This window comes from Passer domesticus, chromosome 17, assembly GCF_036417665.1.
Source record: "Passer domesticus isolate bPasDom1 chromosome 17, bPasDom1.hap1, whole genome shotgun sequence".
In the NCBI taxonomy this organism is placed as follows: Eukaryota; Metazoa; Chordata; class Aves; order Passeriformes; family Passeridae; genus Passer; species Passer domesticus.
Window position 1 is genome coordinate 3,691,782 of NC_087490.1, and position 21,482 is coordinate 3,713,263.

The 21,482-nt window shown below is 43.1% G+C and overlaps 1 protein-coding gene and 1 long non-coding RNA gene across 5 annotated transcripts in view; one reads left to right on the forward strand and one right to left on the reverse strand.

Moving 5' to 3' along the window:
• GCN1 (GCN1 activator of EIF2AK4) overlaps nt 1–17,433 on the forward strand; it is a 37,908-nt gene extending 20,475 nt beyond the window's left edge. For 2 of the 3 annotated variants that reach the window (XM_064393126.1, XM_064393128.1), the window contains 26 exons: nt 301–495; nt 679–925; nt 1,384–1,505; nt 1,815–1,929; nt 2,381–2,560; nt 2,891–3,111; nt 3,791–3,859; nt 3,988–4,126; nt 4,236–4,432; nt 4,785–4,927; nt 5,699–5,816; nt 5,979–6,194; nt 6,529–6,693; nt 7,088–7,249; nt 7,707–7,799; nt 8,040–8,183; nt 9,148–9,417; nt 9,530–9,643; nt 10,159–10,389; nt 11,015–11,208; nt 11,792–11,906; nt 12,925–13,021; nt 13,868–14,016; nt 14,613–14,717; nt 15,970–16,188; nt 16,748–17,433. In XM_064393126.1, the coding sequence (XP_064249196.1) occupies nt 301–495; nt 679–925; nt 1,384–1,505; nt 1,815–1,929; nt 2,381–2,560; nt 2,891–3,111; nt 3,791–3,859; nt 3,988–4,126; nt 4,236–4,432; nt 4,785–4,927; nt 5,699–5,816; nt 5,979–6,194; nt 6,529–6,693; nt 7,088–7,249; nt 7,707–7,799; nt 8,040–8,183; nt 9,148–9,417; nt 9,530–9,643; nt 10,159–10,389; nt 11,015–11,208; nt 11,792–11,906; nt 12,925–13,021; nt 13,868–14,016; nt 14,613–14,717; nt 15,970–16,188; nt 16,748–16,873 (4,146 nt within the window). In that variant the 3' untranslated portion in view covers nt 16,874–17,433. The remainder of the gene's footprint in view (nt 1–300; nt 496–678; nt 926–1,383; nt 1,506–1,814; nt 1,930–2,380; nt 2,561–2,890; nt 3,112–3,790; nt 3,860–3,987; nt 4,127–4,235; nt 4,433–4,784; nt 4,928–5,698; nt 5,817–5,978; nt 6,195–6,528; nt 6,694–7,087; nt 7,250–7,706; nt 7,800–8,039; nt 8,184–9,147; nt 9,418–9,529; nt 9,644–10,158; nt 10,390–11,014; nt 11,209–11,791; nt 11,907–12,924; nt 13,022–13,867; nt 14,017–14,612; nt 14,718–15,969; nt 16,189–16,747) is intronic. The other variant, XM_064393127.1, reaches the window with a different exon arrangement.
• On the reverse strand, nt 11,051–21,379 carry LOC135282905 (uncharacterized). 2 transcript variants are annotated; one of them, XR_010348885.1, is made up of 2 exons: nt 21,166–21,379; nt 11,051–18,660 (listed from the first exon to the last, which is right to left on the reverse strand). It is a non-coding gene; the product is annotated as an uncharacterized LOC135282905 (long non-coding RNA). The 2 variants fall into 2 exon arrangements; XR_010348886.1 differs by having other exon boundaries at nt 21,130–21,379.
• Nucleotides 21,380–21,482: the final 103 nt, after the last annotated feature.

Consider the following 21,482-nt stretch of genomic DNA (forward strand, 5'->3'; position numbering starts at 1 on the left):
ATAGGGCAAGCAGATGAGTGGGCACTGATGTTCAGGCCTGGAAGCTTGTGTTGCTTCTGGCAGAACATCATGCTGGCAGGCTTGGGGATTCTAATTTTGAACTAATTTCCCTCTAGCAGGAAATATTTGTTGCCTGTCGGGATGCTACAAGGTTTTATGTGATGTGACACATGAAATGAACTGTAAATACAGTGTGATTGTTCAGTTGTTGGCTCAGAGAAGAACAAACAAGTCCACTGAGCATCACAAATCTCATTCTGAGTGGACTCTAGTGGCAAGTTCTGTGGTTTTGTTTTTCAGGACAATGTTAACTCTCTCTTGCCAGTGTTTGAAGAATTCCTGAAAAATGCTCCTAATGATGCCAGTTATGATGCTGTCAGGCAAAGCGTGGTCATTCTGATGGGGTCACTGGCAAAACATCTGGACAAGAGTGACCCTAAAGTGAAACCAATTGTTGGCAAACTGATAGCAGCCTTGTCCACCCCATCTCAGCAGGTAGGTGCCTTTGGGAGGAGTTGTCATGTTCCACACAGAGGCAGGTTAACATCAGAATACTGGTAGGAATGGCAGAGAGATGGAAAATGGTGACAGAAAGGTTTCACTTGGGGTGCATTCTAAGGGGAATTTATGTTGGTAATGACTGTTTTGTGATCTGGTGGCTGGTGGATTATTTTCTAGGTTCAAGAGTCAGTGGCAAGCTGTTTACCACCCCTAGTGCCTGCAATTAAGGAAGATGCAGGAGGAATGATCCAGAAGCTGATGCAGCTGCTGTTGGAGTCTGATAAGTACGCTGAGCGCAAAGGTGCAGCCTATGGTCTGGCAGGCCTGGTGAAGGGCCTGGGCATCCTCTCTCTCAAGCAGCAGGAGATGATGACCACGCTGACCGATGCTATCCAGGACAAGAAGAACTTCCGCCGGCGGGAGGGTAAGGGACTGGAGCTTTTCCCTCCAGATATTCATCATTTCTCTTGTACATACTACCACTGTGGTCAGGTGAAGTTCTTCACCCCTGTGTTTGGTTTAGCTACATTTATTTTACTAAATTTTGCCAAGAAAGAGATGGGAAGTATCTCTTGGGAGGCCGTTGGTTGTGTATAGTGTCCCAAAATTGTTTGATTCACATTGTGGTGGAAGGATTTCAGTCCTAGACCATATGGATGTGCCCCCCTCTCCTGTTTGCAAAGGCAGGTGTTGCTGGGGGAGAGCTCCTTTTCTGAGGCCATAAATCCCTACTACAGCACAAGCCATAAGGGCAAGAAAGCAAGAGACTTTCAGCTGTGAGATTTCAGTGCTTTTGGAACAATATTTGGCAAATTGTATCTTCTTTTCCCATGCTCCTTAAAAGAAGAAGAGATCCTCTGACTGTCCTTTTTGGGTTTTTAGGGGCTCTGTTTGCCTTTGAGATGCTCTGCAGCATGCTTGGGAAGCTGTTTGAGCCCTATGTGGTTCATGTGCTGCCTCACCTGCTGCTCTGTTTTGGAGATGGGAACCAGTACGTGAGAGAGGTAAGGTGCTTTAAATTTCTGCTATCACAAAGTGTTAAAAAACCCAGATGGAATGGATATGGATGTGAATCCTGTTTGTAACAAGACAAATAGAGAAGGTGACCTATCCCTTGAGATACCACTAATAACAATTTGATCTTCTTAGTAACTGAAAACATCTGATTTCATTGGCCATTAATTGGGAGCTACTTAGCCAGCTGCATCATTGTACTGAGACACTATTTACATGAAGGCTTTGTTCCCAAAGAGTCTCAGAGGAAGGAAAGCAGTGTTGTGTCACAGTTTGTAAGTGTTCTCTTCTCCTTGGAGGCTGCAGATGACTGTGCCAAAGCTGTAATGAGCAATCTGAGTACTCATGGAGTGAAGCTGGTTTTGCCATCACTTCTTGCGGCACTAGAAGAGGAATCTTGGAGAACTAAAGCTGGTATGGACCAATGTGCACCTGATGTACTGAGAGTGACCCACAGTTCCCTTTGCTGTCATCCCCCTTGCACATTCCTTCATCCTACACATGGCCATGATGGTTTATTGTCTTGTAAGGGACTGTGCAACTTCTCCAGCTTTTTACAGCTGAGGTCCCTGACACATTTGAGTAACCTTTTTCCCCCTGGCATAGTCAAGGGACATGTTGTATCCAGTCTCTATAGTTGTACTTCAGAACCTGGAATTTTCTTAACACATTCCTTCTCCTCATACAAAAGAAAAATACTTTTGGTGTCTTTAGGTGGCATAGAATGACTTAATGCATTTCTGTCTTTGTGTTCTCTGACTGGTAGATTTGAGTTTGAAGTAAATATGATCGTCTCATGTCAGTTTTTAATACTGTGTTTTGTCTTTTCTTTTGTCTTTTTTTTCTTGGTGTACTTTCTTCACAGGCTCAGTGGAATTGCTGGGGGCTATGGCATACTGTGCTCCCAAACAGCTCTCCTCCTGTTTACCCAACATCGTGCCCAAACTCACTGAAGTGCTGACAGATTCCCATGTGAAGGTGCAGAATGCAGGGCAGCAGGCTCTTAGGCAGATTGGGTCTGTCATCAGGAATCCAGAGATCCTGGGTAAGACCTTTCTGTGCATCTCTGATGCCCTGATGTGACTGTGGTTTATAATAGCAACGTTTAGGTTCATGGTATTTAGGATTAAATGCAAATTTGTATAGAAATGAAACTAGTCCTACAGAAGGAAAACATCAAAGCTTAACAGCAGCTGTCTGCTTTCAGGGTTTTTAAATATTCCTGTCCATTTTTTCATCTGATGTTAATAGAGTTTCTCTTGTCCTTGTGCTGCTTGTTGCCTACAACATCCCATGAGAGCACACCAGCTCATCCTGACACGTTTTTGGTTTATGTACAAATAAAGTCTTTTCTCTCCTTTTTAAAAACATTCAGCAATTGCTCCAGTTCTGTTGGATGCTCTTACTGACCCCTCCAGGAAGACTCAGAAGTGTTTGCAGACTCTACTGGATACCAAATTTGTCCATTTCATTGATGCTCCATCCTTAGCCCTGATCATGCCAATTGTTCAGAGGGCTTTCCAGGATCGTTCCACAGACACCAGGAAAATGGCTGCCCAGATCATTGGGAACATGTACTCCCTGACTGACCAGAAGGTACAGTGCTAACACAGCCCTCTATTCTAATTGATCACTGTGACAAGCACAAGAGACAATTTATTTGGCTTGGAGATTTTGCTGTTAAGGTAGAAAACACTAGCATCCATGCAGCTTCTTAATTAAATGTTTGTAAATGAGCAGATGACTATAATGATAGTGATAGTTCTGAGGTCCTTAAGACTATCAGCTTTGGTCATCCAGTTATTACCAGTTATCCCTGCAAAATGGTCTTGTAATTTTTACCATATAAGAAATGCCTTAAGAAACAAACAAGTGAAACACAGATCAGCTGCTAACAAATGGATCCACAGTTTGTTTGAAAAGTATTTGTAGAACCTGACTGTAGGCTAAAGATTTGTGTTTAATTTTTGTGCTGATAATCTCTACATTTAAACCTTATGTAAATGTTAAGAGTGTTGGATTTTCCTAAGACAAAAACTGCTGGGTTGTGAGTGAGCATTAAAAAGGTGTTGAGTGATCTGCACAGAACTGGTGTTTCTTGGACTTGCAGAATAATTCACTATGCTTGTCTGCAGTATTGTGAGAGCAGCTAATTAAACTCGCAGGATGTTAAGGATGTTTGCTGATTATAAGGGGTGAATGTCTTTTACATGAAGGTAACTGTGCTTTCTCTCATTTTGAATCTGGTGCTGACTTTTTGGGCTCTTTGTTTTAGGATCTAGCTCCCTACCTACCCAGTGTGACCCCTGGACTGAAGGCCTCTCTGTTGGATCCTGTACCTGAAGTAAGTCTTTTGTACAAACACAGTTTGTCTTTCAGTGCATCAGGTTAAACATTGTCCCAGTCAGTCTGGCACACCTGCAGCACCTTTGACTGGACATTTTGCAGATCTCTGTTCCTCTTGTCTGTTAGGTGCGCACAGTGTCTGCAAAGGCCCTGGGGGCCATGGTGAAGGGCATGGGAGAGTCGTGCTTTGAGGATTTGTTGCCGTGGCTGATGGAGACACTGACATATGAGCAGAGCTCAGTGGATCGCTCTGGTGCTGCTCAAGGTGGGGACACCTCTGTGTGAGCACTGAGCTCAGGTATTCTCATATTAAATCAGATTAGCTGCTTGGTTTTTTGTGTGTATCAGCTCTGTTCTCTGCTTTTTTTGCCCAGGTCTGGCTGAGGTTATGGCTGGTTTGGGGGTAGAAAAGCTGGAGAAACTTATGCCAGAGATTGTAGCAACTGCCAGTAAAGTGGATATTGCTCCACATGTACGAGATGGTTATATCATGATGTTCAACTACCTGCCAATTACCTTTGGAGACAAGTTCACTCCCTATGTTGGTCCCATCATTCCTTGTATCCTTAAGGTATGTAGCAAAACTGAAGAAATTTATGTATCAGAGAATAAAAATAAGCCTCCAGAATATTTCAAGTAAAATTTTTGATAATTGTGGGATGTCCAGAGACTTGTCCAGCTTAGCTGGACTACTAGAAAAAAAGGGAATTTAAATTATAAATTATTTCTACTAAGTTATTGGTTGCTGTCTTTTACTTGTGGTCACTAGTCATTTTTTGAAGTCATCTTTGTACATTCACAACTCCGTGGTTCATTCGGTTTTCATGGTGGAGAGTGAAAACATTGGTTTGTTTTCCTCCTGTTGCTTTTTGTACTGTGCTGAAAGGCTGAGTGTTCAGAGCCCTTTTTGTGCCTGTGTGCAGGCCCTGGCAGACGAGAACGAGTTTGTGCGGGACACGGCGCTGCGCGCGGGGCAGCGAATCATCAGCATGTACGCCGAGACTGCCATTGCTCTGCTCCTGCCGCAGCTCGAGGATGGGCTCTTTGATGACTTGTGGAGGATAAGGTAAGGCAGAACCAGCTTAGCCACAAACGTTTCCCTTCCATGCTTGAAAAACTGGTGTGATTGAGGCTCTGTGTTTCTCCTCAGAAAAATGCAGAGGCCTCCTGTGAAGCAAAAACAAGTGTCTCTTTTTGCTTGTTGATTTGATTAGGATGCCTTACAGCACTTGAGTCTGCAAAGCCCTGCCAGGCTGCATCAGGTTTCCTACTACCTGCAGAGCTTTCATGCTGGATTATTAATTCTGGCGGTGACTCTGAAATGCACTTCCAAGGCAGTTGATGTGGCAATATTTAGCCCTTGTGTACTGTTTTTCATTTCTCCAAATGCTGAGCAAGTTATTGTTCTCCTGTGTTGAAGATGCGCAGTGGAGCACTCAGAGCCAATAGCAGTTACTTAAAAATTAGCTGCACTAAATGATTTGTGCCAGCTGAGTGCTGCTAAGTACTCTTGCCCCAGCTGAATGTCGTTTGGGTTAGACAGATGCAAGAAATGTCTTGTTCCTTTTTAGAGGAAAGGTTATTCTTGGATTCATTGCTTTGATTTGAAAATTCTCTCAGCCCTTCCAGTTTGGAATTCACTCCTTCCCTTTCTCTTTATCATGCTGCTTTTGGCCATGTTGGCAGACTGATGTACCACATCAGCCCATGCAGCATTTCAGTGCAGACCCAGCTGTGCTTCACATTTGGCTCCAGCCTGTAGCTGACATCCTGTCAGAATTGGACAGGTACTGCCTGAGTGCCCTGTTGGTAACACTTGACTTGCTCCTGTTGCCAGGTTTAGCTCAGTTCAGCTCCTTGGAGATCTTCTATTCCATATCTCAGGAGTCACTGGAAAAATGACAACAGAAACTGCCTCAGAGGATGACAACTTTGGAACAGCCCAGTCAAACAAGGTAAAGCCGTTCTTGCCTGTTGTGCCTTTATTTTTTTTCCAATTCTCCTATTTGGAATCAGCATGGACAGCCTGCTGGAAAGACATACTGAATAATCATGTATTCTGTTCTTTGTATAGATTTCAGGGGCAGATAATACAATTCTGTGCTGTTCCTTTGCAGGCTATCATTAATGCTCTGGGCGTGGAGAGGAGGAACAGGGTGCTGGCAGGGCTGTACATGGGCCGCTCGGACACGCAGCTGGTGGTGCGCCAGGCCTCCTTACACGTCTGGAAAATCGTGGTGTCAAACACTCCTCGCACGCTGCGGGAAATCCTGCCAACGCTCTTTGGGCTTCTGCTGAAATTCCTGGCCAGTACTTGTGCAGATAAACGAACGGTGAGGAATTAAGTTGTGCCTTCCTGATCCTGCAGGTGACTGTAGAAAATAACTCCTGAGGAACAGAGGATAATTCTTCTCTATAAGTAACTCCAAAGCTGTCATCAGTTTAACTGTTCTGAGCATGAGCAGGTCTGAGTTCTCTGCTGAAGGCAATTGTGATTGTGGTAACAGTAAAACTATTTTTTGATGGTTATTTCTAATGCTGTTTCCATTCCTACACTCTGTCTGCACTATGAACAGTAGCATATGGTCAAAAGTGAACATTTGCTCACAGTTCACCTTCTAAAGTTTTACAAAAAAGGAAAATCATTAATACATTTTTTGGGGACAGGTTGCAGCACGGACATTAGGAGACCTTGTCCGAAAGTTAGGGGAGAAGATCCTTCCTGAAATCATTCCTATCCTGGAAGATGGACTGAGATCAGACAAGAGTGATGAGAGGCAAGGAGTCTGCATTGGTTTGAGCGAGATCATGAAATCAACCAGCAGGGATGCGGTAAGTCACACGTGCCAGGTGAAATTCCCATTTTCCCAGGTATTGATGTTATGGTGCAGGTATTGTACTTGAGACAGAAAAATACAGCTACTGTTCTGTGATCTGAAGTCAGGGCTTGTAACTAACAGAGAGTTGCTGCTTAGGCAAATTGTATGAATTTGTATCAGTCGATAAATTTAAACATTGCCTTTTATGAGATATAATACTAGAAATCTTCCACTAGGTAGCCTTAGAGGACTGCAGCTATTTGTGCTGATGGATCCTGCTTTTCCTCCAATATTATTCCAAGCAAACTGCAGTTTAGTTTGAGTTGTGCAAATTCTGCATTCTTCACTACTTTCCTGAGCATCTGTTATGCTTCAGATGTTGTGTAATTTTATCTCTTCATCCACAGGTGCTGCTTTTCTCTGAGTCCCTGGTTCCTACAGTGAGAAAAGCACTGTGTGACCCTCTGGAAGAAGTTCGAGAGGCTGCAGCCAAAACATTTGAACAGCTGCACTCAACAATTGGCCATCAGGCTCTTGAAGACATCCTGCCCTTCTTGCTGAAGCAGCTGGTGAGCATTGCTCAGAATTAGTCAACAGCTTGATTAATGATGTTGTGGGACAAGTTTTGAATAATTAATTTAAAGGAGCAGGAGGATTGTAGTGGCAGACCTACCAGGGAATGGCAGCAGTATTTTGTCTCCTCCTGGAGTCATCCTAGCCAGTGGTAGGGAAGATGTTGTGGCTTAAGCCTAGGCCTAAGAATTGCTACACCTGGCTCTGCGATGGATTTGCCACTGTCACCCAATGCAGTTGCTTGGCCACCATGCCTGAAACAGAAGATCTTTCTGATGTGACAGAAGAGCTTGTTTTGGGTTTTTTTAGGTAGTATGAGAATATGAGAACATTTTTTAATAGAAGGACTTGGTTTTGTTTTTATGATCACCTGGAAAATTGTCCCTTGAAACAGTGCTTAGCTTGGTGTGTCAGAGATAATTTCTCAAGTCTGTGTCTTTGTCTTTCCTGTAGGATAATGAAGAGACAGCTGACTTTGCTGTGGATGGTCTTAAACAAGTTATGGCTGTCAAGAGCCGTGTGGTGCTGCCTTACTTGGTGCCAAAGGTACAATGGGAAACAAATCTTAAACTTGATATCTCTGCTGGTTCCTCTGCTTGCTGCCAGTTTTCTTTGGACCAATATAGCAAAAGGAAGAGCATAGTCTGAAATTTTCTTCTGATTTTGTGCTCAAAACAGTTATTTGGCTTGTGATGCATAAACATTTCATGTTGTAGAGAAAGTGAAAAACTCCTGAAAAAAATTTCTGCTTCTCTCAATTTTTGGTGTTATTTTTTATTTTTGTAGCTGACTACCCCCCCAGTGAACACCCGGGTGCTGGCTTTCCTCTCCTCAGTGGCAGGGGACGCTCTGACACGGCATTTGAGTGTCATCCTGCCTGCCATGATGTCTGCACTCAAAGAGAAGCTGGGCACCAGTGAAGAGCAATTGGCAAGTAGCACAGCTCAGCTCTTTGTTGTGACAGGTTGCCTGAAGATAGTGCACCAGGTTTACTTCCCATCCCAGAATCTGTGTTCTCTAGATTCACAGATTGCATGTTTAATTTCAGTCCATTAGCTTCTCCAGGATGAGTCTTTTTGCCTGGTGGCATATTGTGAGTCAAAAAACGTATGCTTTCCAAATCTATTTGTATCCATTTAAAAGTCTCCTTGGCCTGCTACAAGATACAATTCTCAGTTTGCTTATTCCTGGAGAGCTGCCAGAAAGTCTAGTTAACTTTGTATTTATTCTTGGTGTAGAAGACTGAGAGATTAAAGGGCTGCAGGGAGGAAATCTCCTATTTTGCATGCTGCACTCCTCACATACTGCTTTCCAAAACATCTGGTGTTTGGACTCCAGAGAACATCCTGGAGTTGTGACTGTGGACAGACATTTTCATAATCAGTTGGTGAATTAGGAATGAGTGACAGAGTCCTGTTGTCTTTCTGTTGTGGATACCCATTAGATCAGCTTCTAGCCCCAAGTCTGCCTGGAGATCTCTAATGTACCCACAGACGTGCTTGTAATTAGGGCTGTGACGCACAGCATTAAACTACCTAAATCAGAAGAATGTTATCTGACAAGACTCACAGTCTCTCATGGGTGAGTAAGATGGAGGAGACTGAGCTACTCTAATTTTTGTAAATTAGCCCTCCTGCAGATGCTGGAGCAATCAGTTCAGCAGAGTTTGGTCACTTGTTAAATTTTAAGAATTGGTCATACCTGTGTCTGCACCAGGACTGAGTCAAGCCTTTAATGGTGATGTGACCAGCTCTTTAATGAGAAACAATTAGCAAGTGGGTTGTGTTGTAGCATTTATCTAGAGACAATGCTGGAGATAACATGGAGAAACCTGGGGCTAAATTAGGTTTTGTTATGTTTGAGAGCTAATGTGAAGTTAATTTGGACTCTTCAGGAGATGGCAAACTGCCAGTCTGTGATCCTGTCTGTGGAAGATGATGTTGGACAAAGAATTATAACTGAAGATTTGCTGGAAGCTACCCGCAGCCCTGAGCTGGGCATGAGACAGGCAGCAGCTGTCATGCTGAATATCTACTGCTCCAAGACAAAAGCAGACTACACTGGGCATCTCAGGAGCTTGGTTTCAGGCTTGATTCGCCTGTTCAATGACACCAACCCCGTAGTTCTGAATGAAAGCTGGGATGCGCTTAATTCCATCACCAAGGTGAGAGGCAGCTTACAAAGGTTACAGGAGTAATGCCTGGCCTGAGAAGACTTCACAAAAGATATCTGGATGTCATGTTGCCTGATGTTTGTTTTACCCCTCTCTCCTGCAGAAGTTAGACGCTGGGAACCAGCTTGCTCTCATTGAGGACCTGCACAGGGATATCCGGATTGTAGGGAATGAGGCCAAGGGCGAGCACGTGCCAGGATTCTGTATTCCTAAGAAGGTAAAGGAACAGAATGACTGTGGATTCATCACAGCCACACTACCCCACCTTTGGGGAGAGCTGATTTATATTATAGCTGTTAGAAGCAGTGACTATTTAGGCATTCCAAACCTGTATATTGGAGGATTTTTTGTAGGTTAGAGCTCTTGAGTAACCCTAGAGAAGACCCCTCTTGCAATGAGGTCTCTGACAATTCTGTTATGCACGTAAGTTATGGTTGCTGGCTGCTTTTTGTGGGGGAGTAACACTGGACTTCTGTGCCAAATTTCTTTGGTTTAAAAATTCCCTGAGCCGCCACCACTTCTCTCATAGCAACTGGCTTAGTAAGGCGGAGAGGCATGAAATCAAACCAAATAAAAGTAGCTCTGTCAATGTGGAATCAGGCAGCTGAAGGTCAACAGGAAATTGAGAGAAACTCTCCAAGTTTGTGCATCTGGTGTATAAGAGCAGCAAAAATGAGATACATATTTCTTGCATCTTAGCTTCTAAGCTTTCTTATCTGATTTTGGTGACAGGGAGTGACTTCCATACTTGTGGTGCTGCGGGAAGGTGTTTTAACTGGTAATCCAGAACAGAAGGAGGAGGCAGCAAAGGCCTTAGGGCTGGTTATAAAGCTGACTTCTGCTGAAGCTCTCAAACCATCTGTGGTGAGCATCACTGGGCCACTCATTCGAATCTTGGGAGATCGGTTCAGCTGGAATGTCAAGGTGGCTCTGCTTGAAACATTAAGCCTTCTTTTAGCTAAGGTAAGATTCAAAGTATTGCACTGTGGTTTGTGGACATTTTCCATGGCAACCTTCAGAAATACCTGTTGCTGTTTATGTAAACACAGCTGGGATGCCTGCTGCTGTGGATTTGATATGTAGGATATGCAATTTGATATGTAGGATATGCAATCCACTGTAACTGGATTGCATTCTTCCAGCAGATTCTGGCCTCCAAAAAAAGCCCCCAGTGCAGAAACACTGGGCTTCTTAGAAATATTGATAAATGCTGATCCCGCTTTCAAGTGATTAAAACCCACCATGAAATTAATCTCTCCTGTATCCACCATTTTTATGTATTAAGTGCAAAGATCTTATGTATCTTTGAACAGAGCTGAGCTTTTATTCAGTGCACTGAGTACATGATAGTGTAAAATTTCTCAGTGCTACCCTTGTATTTCAATGTGAAGAAAAGATAATTAGATTGGAAAAGGTCAAAGGTTTTATGGTAAATTGTTGTTTCACGTTTTTCCTATTTTAATAGCACGTTCAATTTAATGAGGGCTCTCTGATAACAAACTGCTGTAGAAGAGGTTTTCAGGCTTTGATCTCTAACTGCTATTTAATACTTGACTGCACCACTTTCCCTTCTTCCACTGTGGACCAGGTTGAGATTGCTCTGAAACCGTTTTTGCCCCAGCTGCAAACAACGTTCACCAAAGCTCTGCAAGACTCAAACCGCGCTGTTCGCCTCAAAGCTGCCGATGCTCTCGGGAAGCTCATTGTCATCCATGTCAAAGTGGATCCTCTCTTCACAGAGCTCCTCAATGGAATTCGTTCCAGTGACGACTCTGCCATCAGGTAAGCTGCAGCTGACAGCTCAGACCTTCCTGCTTACTGAGGATGAAAGAAGGAGCTGGGATGAATGAACAGAACCCCCAGTTACAGTAAGATGCATGTATTAATGAATGCAGTGGACTGTAAACCAGGAATGGGGGTGATGGGGCCTTCCTGTGTCAGAAGGTGAGCTGTGAGAATATTTAGGAGAAAGAGTGCTTGGAGTCTGCCCAAGCAGACCTGCATATCCCCAAGCAGCTCACTTTCAGATAAAAGGCAGTATTGACAGTCAGTCTGACCTGAAGTAAAGCAGCTGTTCTTGTATCCTACAGGCACAGATGCCTAAGACATGAACTTCCTGACATGATAATCTTTTTAACGTTTGAACAGTCAGAAAATATCTGTGTTGTGTTAGACAGAAACATGGAAGTACTGTCTAGGATGGAGTCTCCAGCAGTGCAGAGAGGGGATCACTTTCCCAGACTTTAAGGGAAAGTGTAATTCTCAATGTAATTGCTATGCAGGGAACTAGAAGTATCCAGAGCAAAACTTCTCTTGGAGGGTGGGGGAGAGGCAGTGTCTGACTGTGGAATGTGATCTCTTCCAGGGATACGATGCTGCAAGCGCTGCGGTTTGTCACACGAGGAGCTGGTGCTAAAGTGGATGCTGCAATTAGGAAGAATATTAGCACAGTGCTGCTGGGCATGCTGGGACACGATGAGGTACTGCTTCTGCCAGCTGCAAAGGTCCCCTGCTGCAGACAGTCCTGTTCTTACATTTAAAATCTGAACTTTCTAAAAGAATTACTATCTAAAATAACTTCTGGGAAAACACGAATTATATAGTCACAGTGAAGAATTGGAGATTCCTGACCAGTCCCTGGTAACTCTGAAAAACCTGCAGTTTAATGTTTCCTTGGCAACTGCATGTGTGGGTTTGACCTGCAGCTCCTCACTAACAGGTTTCAGGTAGCTCTGCAGTCAGGACTTGCTTTATATCTTGGAGAAAGCCTGCAGTGCCTTCACTATATGCACAGATGTGTTTGTAGCCTCTCAGGTGACGTTTATCATTCCGTGTGAGAAATTTTTCAGATAATGATAGATTTTTGTCCAATGAGAAGAAGCTCTTCAAGTTTAATATAGGGTCTTCTGTATATAGCAAATAGCAATGGTAACATAAGGGAGATTAAGTTAATAATCTAATATTTTTTTTTTAATGTCAGTCTCTGCAACAGACGTGAAACTGTTGACATGCTAGAAATAGAAATAAATCTGGGGGAGAAGTGGACAGTAATGGGCTGGTCACATAAGGAAGCCAAAATAGCAAAAGCCTGGAAGTGTTAGATGAAGAGTAGTAAGAGTTTATCACAGGGACCAGCTCATACTGAGATAGCTAGAAATAACACTTTCAGTAAGTGAATCTAAAGTAAGCACTTGTGAACTCATCTTTTAAAACACTGAATTTCATCTTTATGACTTTTCCATTTAGAAAATCAGAACTTACAAATCTGTAATTCTTCAGTTTCTGCTGGCTTTTTAAACCTTAGATATGGTTTTAAGTTCCATTTTGTACAAGAAACAATATGAACTGAAAGAAATTCTCAGGGAGTACGAGTGAAATACTATTATTTATTTTCTCCTCCTCTTTATTTCCTGTCATCTTGTGACACTTGTTTTTCCTGCTGCGTGTCTCTGGGGTGTGTTGAGCTCAGCCATGTTCTGTTCTGCTGTCCCCTGTCAGGATGCCACCCGCATGGCCTCGGCCGGCTGCCTGGCAGAGCTGTGCGCCTTTCTGTCCGACGACGAGCTCAGCACTGTTCTCTACCAGCACTTACTGGGTAGGTGGAGCTGTTTACAGGACTGGAACAGATGCTGAAAGCAGGGAAGATTCCTTCTCAGCCATTCATTCAGGCTAACTTTGTGACTGAAGTTCTGCTCTGTATTTTCTTGTGCTTTTCTTTGTTCATGACTCTTAATTTGTGCACTCTGGTACACAGGGAGCATGGGTTGTCAGTTGGGGTTGCCCAGGCTTTTTTTTCTGCATTTGTTATCTAATGACTTGATAAAGCTACTAGCATGGCTGAGTAATTGCTGTTGCCAACACGAGGACAGTTGGACATGACAGGATGTTCAGGCAGGGTGGACAGGAGGGCCATCCCACATTTTGGGAGAGCACTGTGATCTTATGTTGGCTGATGTTAATTGCAGGCCACATCTGATAGCTTCACATGCTTTTGGAGAATTAACTAATTTGCCTTCAAGTTAGAAAAAAATGTGTTTCATAGGACCCCAGTGTTTGAGAGTGTTAATGATTACTCTCCCCTGTGGGCTTAAAGAGGCAGTCTGTTAGCTGGTCAAATTATAGATGACTTTTACAAATTTATTAGAGGGTCAAAGCTTGTCTAATTTTGAACCATCAGAAGTAACTGAGTTGAACAAGAGAGTCACTTGTTTGTGTCTGCCTCCCTGCCTGCCCAGGTGGTGTCCCTGCCTGCCTGGAAAAGGTGTTGCATTTTAGCTCTGTCTGTGTGTCTTTTTGGGAGAAATGGAGGAAGCAGGGCATTGCTCCTGATGCTGCTCGTTATTTCATTTTATGGCAGTGAATTGACAAACTGCCAAAAGCCTCTCAGATGAAGAGGAGGAGATGGCAGGAGCGTGGCATTGTTCTGTTCTTTGCTCTGCAGCAGATGTCTCTGGCATTGACTGGATGGTGAGGCACGGCCGGAGCCTGGCTCTCTCCGTGGCTGTGAACGTGGCTCCTGGCAAGCTGTGTTCCCCAAAATACTACAGCAGTGTCCAGGAGATGATCATCAGCAATGCCACGGCCGACAGGGTGAGTGAGTCCTGCCCCACAGGGGGAGTGCTGTTACAAGCTCTTGTTGGGAGCAGTTTTGAAGGGTGTGTGGACAAGTTCCTGTGTTACCAACCAGGACAGAAACCCCCAAGTGCCATCTGAAGATTCTTCCTTGGCTAGATGCAGGTTTCATGGTGAAATTACACAACTGTTCTGGTTCTTTGAGTTCTGATCTCTTGGGAGATGAAGATTATTTAATCTTTAACTGCAGAGTAGCTTTCATTTGGAGTAAATTATACTCCTGTTTCCCTAGAGAGTTCTCATTCACAGACCAAGTTTGCAAGAAGTGGAAATTACTCATTTTAGGAGTGTTGAATGAGTAGTTTGGAGTAGGAATTTGGTGGGGCCTGCTGCCTTATTTCTTTTGGCTCATGGTTGCACTGGAATTTTTTCATCATATTACCCAATACCATTAACCCAGTGTTTTTCGATGCTGCTGTTCTTTTGAAAGATTTAGCCTTCTACAGCAGCTGAAAGGTTTAGCCTTCCACAGAAGCTGCCAGACCATGAGTTTGGTTTAAAGGCTGCTGTTGAACTGTGCTGTAGTAATACCAATTCTTGTCTTTATGTTGAAGATCCCCATTGCAGTTAGTGGCATCAGAGGGATGGGCTTTCTCATGAAATACCACATGGAAGAGGGAGGCAACCTGCCTCCCAAACTTTCCAGCCTCTTTATTAAGGTAAGAGTTTTCATGTTAGCTACCTGCTGGTGTTCTTGTGTGATCTGAATCTCTGTTTGACCTAACTCATGGGTGGGTCTATCAAGTCCCTGAAAATCTAGAAATTTCTTTTTGAGGCAGAGTGTAGATAGAATCACTGTATCATCCTGCTCTGAAGCTGTGAATACAACACTGCCATCCCTGCTCTAACATGGAAATTTGCTTTTGAGCCTTCTGTGCTGAATCTCAAGTCTGAGTCTTATAAATGCATTTTTCCTTTATAGTAGCAAACAGCTGGCAGAGAGGCAGAGAAGAGTGTGAGGAAGCTGTCAGGTTTCTAAGATTGCTAAAGGTCAAACAGCCTTTGCTAGAAATGTATCAAATACCAAAACTCACCTGACCTGAGAACATTGAAATTAACATCTTTTTTTTTCAGTTCATTTTGATTTAAATATTTTTCTTCAAAATTCCTTTACTGGTTGGTCGTTCCTTTTGGTGTGTGGCTGGGGTTTTTTGGTTTCTTTAGTTGTCTGCCCTCCCCAAACCCCACCATACACTTGAGTATCCCTCTTGGTAGACAAGGATAGATAGAGAGGGATGATGCTGCAACATGTTACATTTTCAGGTTTTACATTTCTTACATACCAAGTTGACATGATACAGGCCAACATTCTTCAAAGCAGACTTTTTGTTTGAAGTCCAACTTTTCTATGTTAATATCATAGTACTGTGTTAAAATATAAAATATCACACTTGCCACAAAACCTTTATCACCATATTAATAATGCACCTGACATTCAGACATTAGCTTTCATGTTTTAAAAGGATTAAGGTTAAAATACAAAACTCTAATTCTTTGAATTTTGAAGTGAAATCCACTGTTAAAATGCACCCAGTATTCCAACTAGAGACTGCCTTGGCTGTTGTTGCTCAGTGAGTGTGTTGTAGAGGTGCTGACACTATCAGCTTTTCTGCACTTAGTGGTCATTATCATTTCCTGAGACAGTTGAGATGAACATGTGATACTGTCATCAACTACATATTTAGAAATTTTCTTTTGAAAAGTTGTCACATTTTCAAGGTATGACCTTATCTTACACAATTTAGTTGGACTTAATAGGTAACACGTGTGTATCTTGTGTACCTGTGAGTTGGAAACTGTTTGCTTTTCTTAGCACAGTTTTAAATACTTAAATTAGGAAAAAAATTAACAACTGCTTTAAATATATGTTCTTGGTATATCTGAATGTAAGTCTATCTTTGTCTCCTTCAGTGTCTTCAGAACTCATCCAGTGACATAAAGTTAGTTGCAGAAAAGATGATTTGGTGGGCAAATAAAAGCCATCTTCCCCCACTGGATCCTCAGACAATTAAACCAATTCTCAAAGCACTTCTGGACAACACAAAAGACAAAAACACCAGTGTAAGAGCCTACAGTGACCAGGCTATTGTCAACCTTCTGAAGATGAGAGCGGGTGAAGAAGTGCTTGAGGTATGAGACATATAAAAAGACCATAATTGTTGGTGGTAAGGCTGTGTCACCTCATTCTGCATTTGTCTGTGGTGCCTGCAGCCTCAGAATGTGCTGGAAGTCTCTTATGAAATAGATGAAGTGGGACATGCTCATTTTTTTTTTAGCTCTTCAGCAGCATTCTTGTGCTAAGCTCTGAAGAAATCACCAGCACCTGTTCTGTACAACCTTACAATGCAGCATTAATAGAATCAAGGCATTTAACATTCCCCCTTAAGCCTTGTCTGTGTTGAGTTCCCTGAGCTGGCACTGATCATGCATTGCTTTAGTCACTTGGATGATCACAGTGGTGCTAGGAAGTATTTAGGATAGACCACTTCGTGCATCCATTTCCAGACCTGTTTTTTAAGTCTGACCTGCCTTTGGATAGTTCCCACGTCTGGTATTGTAAAACCAGCTGGAGACTTTTGGGACGTTTGAAAGATTTTAGTTGCTGCAGTGCCTAAAGCAGTTACACTCACTCTGATTTTGAATGGTGTGTTGTAAGGAGTTGGTAATTGTTGCTGTCTCCCCTCCACAGTCAGTTTCCAAGATTCTGGATGCTGCCAGCCTGGAGCTTCTCAATGAAAGCTGCAGGAGGTCCCTGCGGAAGCTGGCAGGGCAGGCTGACTCTGAGGAACAGATTGATGACACTATCCTGACGTGATAAAGAAGACCAGGAAACACTGAACCAACCGCTGCATCAGCATTTCAACTCCAACACCTATTATAAATGTTTTCATTTTTGAAAATGTTAATTCTGATGGGATTTCATGAAAAGGACTCCCAGAGAGTATTTTAGTATCAAATATACCAGAATAGCCTTAATTAGACCCACACTAGATGAAAATTAAAAATTTGGTCCCCTTTTTGAAACAGACATACTAACCAATACTGGTCAGCTGTGGCCAATTGTGAGATGTGCCTAGAGCACATCAGGCTTAATCTCTGGTGACAACTATTTCCTTTCCAGGGTCTGTGCAAAAACTCCAGTACTGGAGATATTGTTGGTTTTTGCACGCACCCTGGGAGGCAGGAATAGAACTCAGTGAAAGTTCAGTTGTATTGTTTCTGTGTACTGCTAACTTGCTGCTTGTGACGGTTCTGCAGACTGAAAATCCCTGTAAGACAAAGTATTTAAAATAGCCTTAGAAATCACAGATGCGAAAGGGGGATTAAATGCAGTCTGGTTAGAGAAGGAACATTTAATAAAGGCTCTGACTTTGATCCTTCTGATGTAAACTGTTCTTTTTACAAATTCATTTGTCAACAAACTGTGATTTACCTTTCAGACCTGTTTGTTCTAGGGCATACAGTTTGTAGAGTGGACATGCTGTGATCTGTGAAAACCTTTTGCAGAACTGAGGCAAGACAGGGTTTAAAGCCAAGGCAGAACTGACATTTAATGAAATTTGTAAATAATTGCTCCTGTTAATTTCCAAAGTATTTTTGACTACAGACAGCTTTTTAGTTACTGAACTCGCAAAAAGTCCTTTGTATTTGTCTTCAAAGGCTTCACAAAATACTTGGCATTAGGCCTTTTAGTCAATGAGTTGTGCTGCTCCAAGCAAGTTTTATTTTACCTGGCCACATACATCTCTCTTGAAAAAAAACCACCACAACTTACTAGTAGATTTGATGTCACTTGATGGAAATACTGAAAATCTTGTTGCAGAACACAAATTTTTAGAAGGCTAAATGAGCTTTACATTTTATGTAGAGCAATAGTTATGTGAGCCTTACCTATTTCATGAAACTCACTGAAGCTGATTGCACCTGAGAAGACAGAGCACTAAGATTTGTTATTTCATGTGGGTGGGGTGTGTGTATGTAATCTTCCTTGCTTGTAACTCTGGATGGCTCAAACCATGATGATGGAAGAACACACAACACATGAAATTTGAGAGCATGAAGTGGAGCCCCATGGGAACACACATTCTGCTAAAAGCAATTTTCTGATTGTTATGGCAGTAGCAGCAAACACAAGAACATTTTTATCACACTTGTGCCTCAAACAGCAGGATAGAATAGTGAGCAGGTATTTTGGAGTGCTGTGGTTGGTTCTGGTCAGGAGTACAAAAATCTGACAAAAGGTTCTTGGTGCTGTGTCAGTTCCCAGCCTGTGGTGTAGCATCCTGACAACAGATTTGCTGTAGGAGTTAGGGGAAGGAACTTGGGCAATCAGCTATTTTACCCTGTACCTAAGAGCCTCAGCTCCTAAACCATTCTTAGCTGACTGCCACACAATGGTTTATATAGTATTATAGGATGGAGATCCATAACCTCTCTATGCCATCTAGTTGTTATATGAACTTAGCAGACTGTCAGAACTTACCTCATGTCTGAAGAAAAAGTTTCCCTTGCTGCTGCTTGAGTCCATTGCTGCTTGTCCTGTTCCCACAGACACTGAAAACAGTTCATATTTGCAGCAACCACACTTCAGTGTCCTCACCCCTGGATGAAATAAATTTAGATTTTCTATGTATTTCCTTAGAGATTTCCATGTTTTCTAAACTGACAGTGCTGCCCCTCTCGTTGGTTTGTTTCATTCTGACTCCTCTTTGCCTCGAGGTGCCCACTGCTGGCCCAGGTCTCCTGGGGAGTTGTTTTGCAAGCCCCACAAAACAAACCCAGTTGTCCACCCCAGCACAAGGTCTGGGTGTTCCTTTGTTGCAACACCACCATGTCGTGGACACGTTTAGTTTGTGATCAGCTATGAAGCCAAGCTACAAAATGGCTCTTTAGTTAATTAACTCTAATCTTGTATTTATGCACTGGACGTATTTCTACAAAACTGCAGCATTTCCCAGTTGGTCTGATGGAAATTGTGTTCTATTTCATCACATTTAGCTGCATTCTGAAGGTGGGTTTTAATTCAGATTTTTGCCTTTCAAAATAGTTGTGAATCTGAAATCATCTTAAAACTAGATATTTTGCACTGAGTTGGTAATACTCAAGAGTGAAAACTCAGATAAATACTCTTAAAGATTTGGCACTGGGGCACTGGAATGAGTTCACCTGTGATGAATTAGCTGTGCTTTGGGAGCCCAGGAACAGCAGCTAAACCATGCAATGCAAAAACCTCTGCCCTGAAACACGTACAAAATTTGATGCCACTCAAAACCCACTAAGCAGGTGTCAAAAAGCTCAGTGATTGTACTGGAGTCACTCACCCCATCACTGCAGCCAGGAAGGAATGACAAAGTGCCAAGTTTTGGTGAAGAATGGCTGTTTGAGATTTTGATCAGGGGCACCTTGGCTTACCTATTCTGATTCCAATTGATGCTCCACATAAACGTGGGAAAGAAAATTACAGGTAAATGAAGCCTTTTTTATTAACTTGTTCATTTCAGCCAATAAGATATTCTATTATTTTGATGGTTTGTATTTCCAACTTAGGTAGCAGCACGTGGAAAAGCTCATTCATCTTCCCAAACAGCACCTGAATTTCTGCACTGAGCTTAGTTGTTCCTGAGAGGGAGGAGTAAAAGGTAGGAGCTCACTTGCACGTGTGGAGAATATGCTGATTTTTCAGTCACAGTGAAATACTCAATTTGGATTTTGATAGCTACTTTTGCTAAACTATTTATACATTGCAGTATATCAGAGATAAAATACCCATAATTTTTGCCACAACATGAGACCTGATAAATTGATTGTGCCAGCTTGGAGACTAAAGAATTAATTTTTTTCTCATTTCAAATGTCTTAAAAATACCAGTTGTCAGTAAAAGATAATTTTTCCCTATAACTGATGGTAATAACATCTTTGAACTGTCAAGCAACTGTTTCTGAGTGACAGCTGAACTGTGTGTATTTCAAGAAGATCAAAAAATAATTTATGAGAGAGGTTTAAGCTTACAAGGTGCTAAAAATTACAATGGAAGAGAGACAAATGTAAAAGCATAAAATACTCAAATATTGTGATTTTTTTTTGATTAGTCACAGTTCTTACTGTCCATTTTATTTGGTAACATCATGACACTTCATGGGCTTAAAAACAGAAGTAATGGGAGTCACAGTCATTTTGGGTTTGAGCTGGTGGTTTGTGTGCTGGATTCAAGGGATTTCCCTGCAGCTGCAGTGTCCTCGGTTACTCTGGTGGTGCTGGATTGCCCCAGTGCTTGTCTGGGTGAGTGATCTGTATCTATATCTATATCTATATATCTATCATCTATATCTATCTATATGGTGTTTAAAATTGCAGAGTGAATGTGAGCTGAAGGTCACATGGGTGGATTCCAGGATACGAGACCTTGACAGGGTGAACTTTGTAAACTATAATATGTTTTGGAAGGTTAAGGTTAAGAAAGGTTTATAATTAAGGGGAACATGACCCACTAGACCAGGCTGCCCCAGTCCCCACCCAGCCTGGCCCTGGACACATCCAGGGATGGGGCAGCCACAGCTTCTCTGGGCAAACCTGTGCCAGGGCCTCACAATTTATTCCTAACACAGTCTCATTTATAATCTCTAACAGTCCAAGTTATTTAGTGCTAATATACCTCTTCCCATCTGGATGACAATGCATGTTAGTAACAGGTTTCATTCAATAATTCAAACTTGATCTCAGGAGTTCAAGTGCCAGTGAGAATGGTTTTCTAAAGAAAAATTAATCAGAGCAAAGCCCAGCTCTTCTTGTGCCATGTCTCCACTTAGAAGTGGCAATCACCTAAAAAGTCACCATAGTCTGGCAGAATTTGTGTAGTTAATGTCTGTGCAACTGATAACAAAATCACTGAGGCTGCTGGACGACTGGGAGTGCCTTTGACCTGCAGATGTGGGCTGGGGACGGTGCAAGCACAGCTGCTGATGGGCGTGAGGTCAAAGCCCTTCCTGAGCCATACTCGGGCACATCTCTCGATTAAAAACCCCAGGCATTTAATTTCAGACTGGCCTGACTTGCCAGGCCTGTGACACACACCTGGGCACTTCATATCACCGCTGTGGGGCTCCTCACCTGCGGCCTGGGCTGCGCTGGGAGCTGTTCCTGCACCTACACAAATCGCTCCTTGGGAGCAGAGCTGGGAGTGCCGCGGCTCCCTCACGCCTCTGACACTGTCCTGGGGGCAGCATCGCTTTCTGCCGCGTCCTCACACGAGCCCCTACGGGAATTAAAGGGGAAGCACGGGCCCGCCGGCGGTCTGGCGGTGTCTCGGCACGGGGGGAGGACAATGTTCCCGCGGAAGGAGGCGGAGGGCGGCCGCTCCCTCACGCTCCCGCCATGGCCGCGCCCGCCTCAGCCGCCGCCCCTGGTGCGCAGGCGCGGGCGCGCGA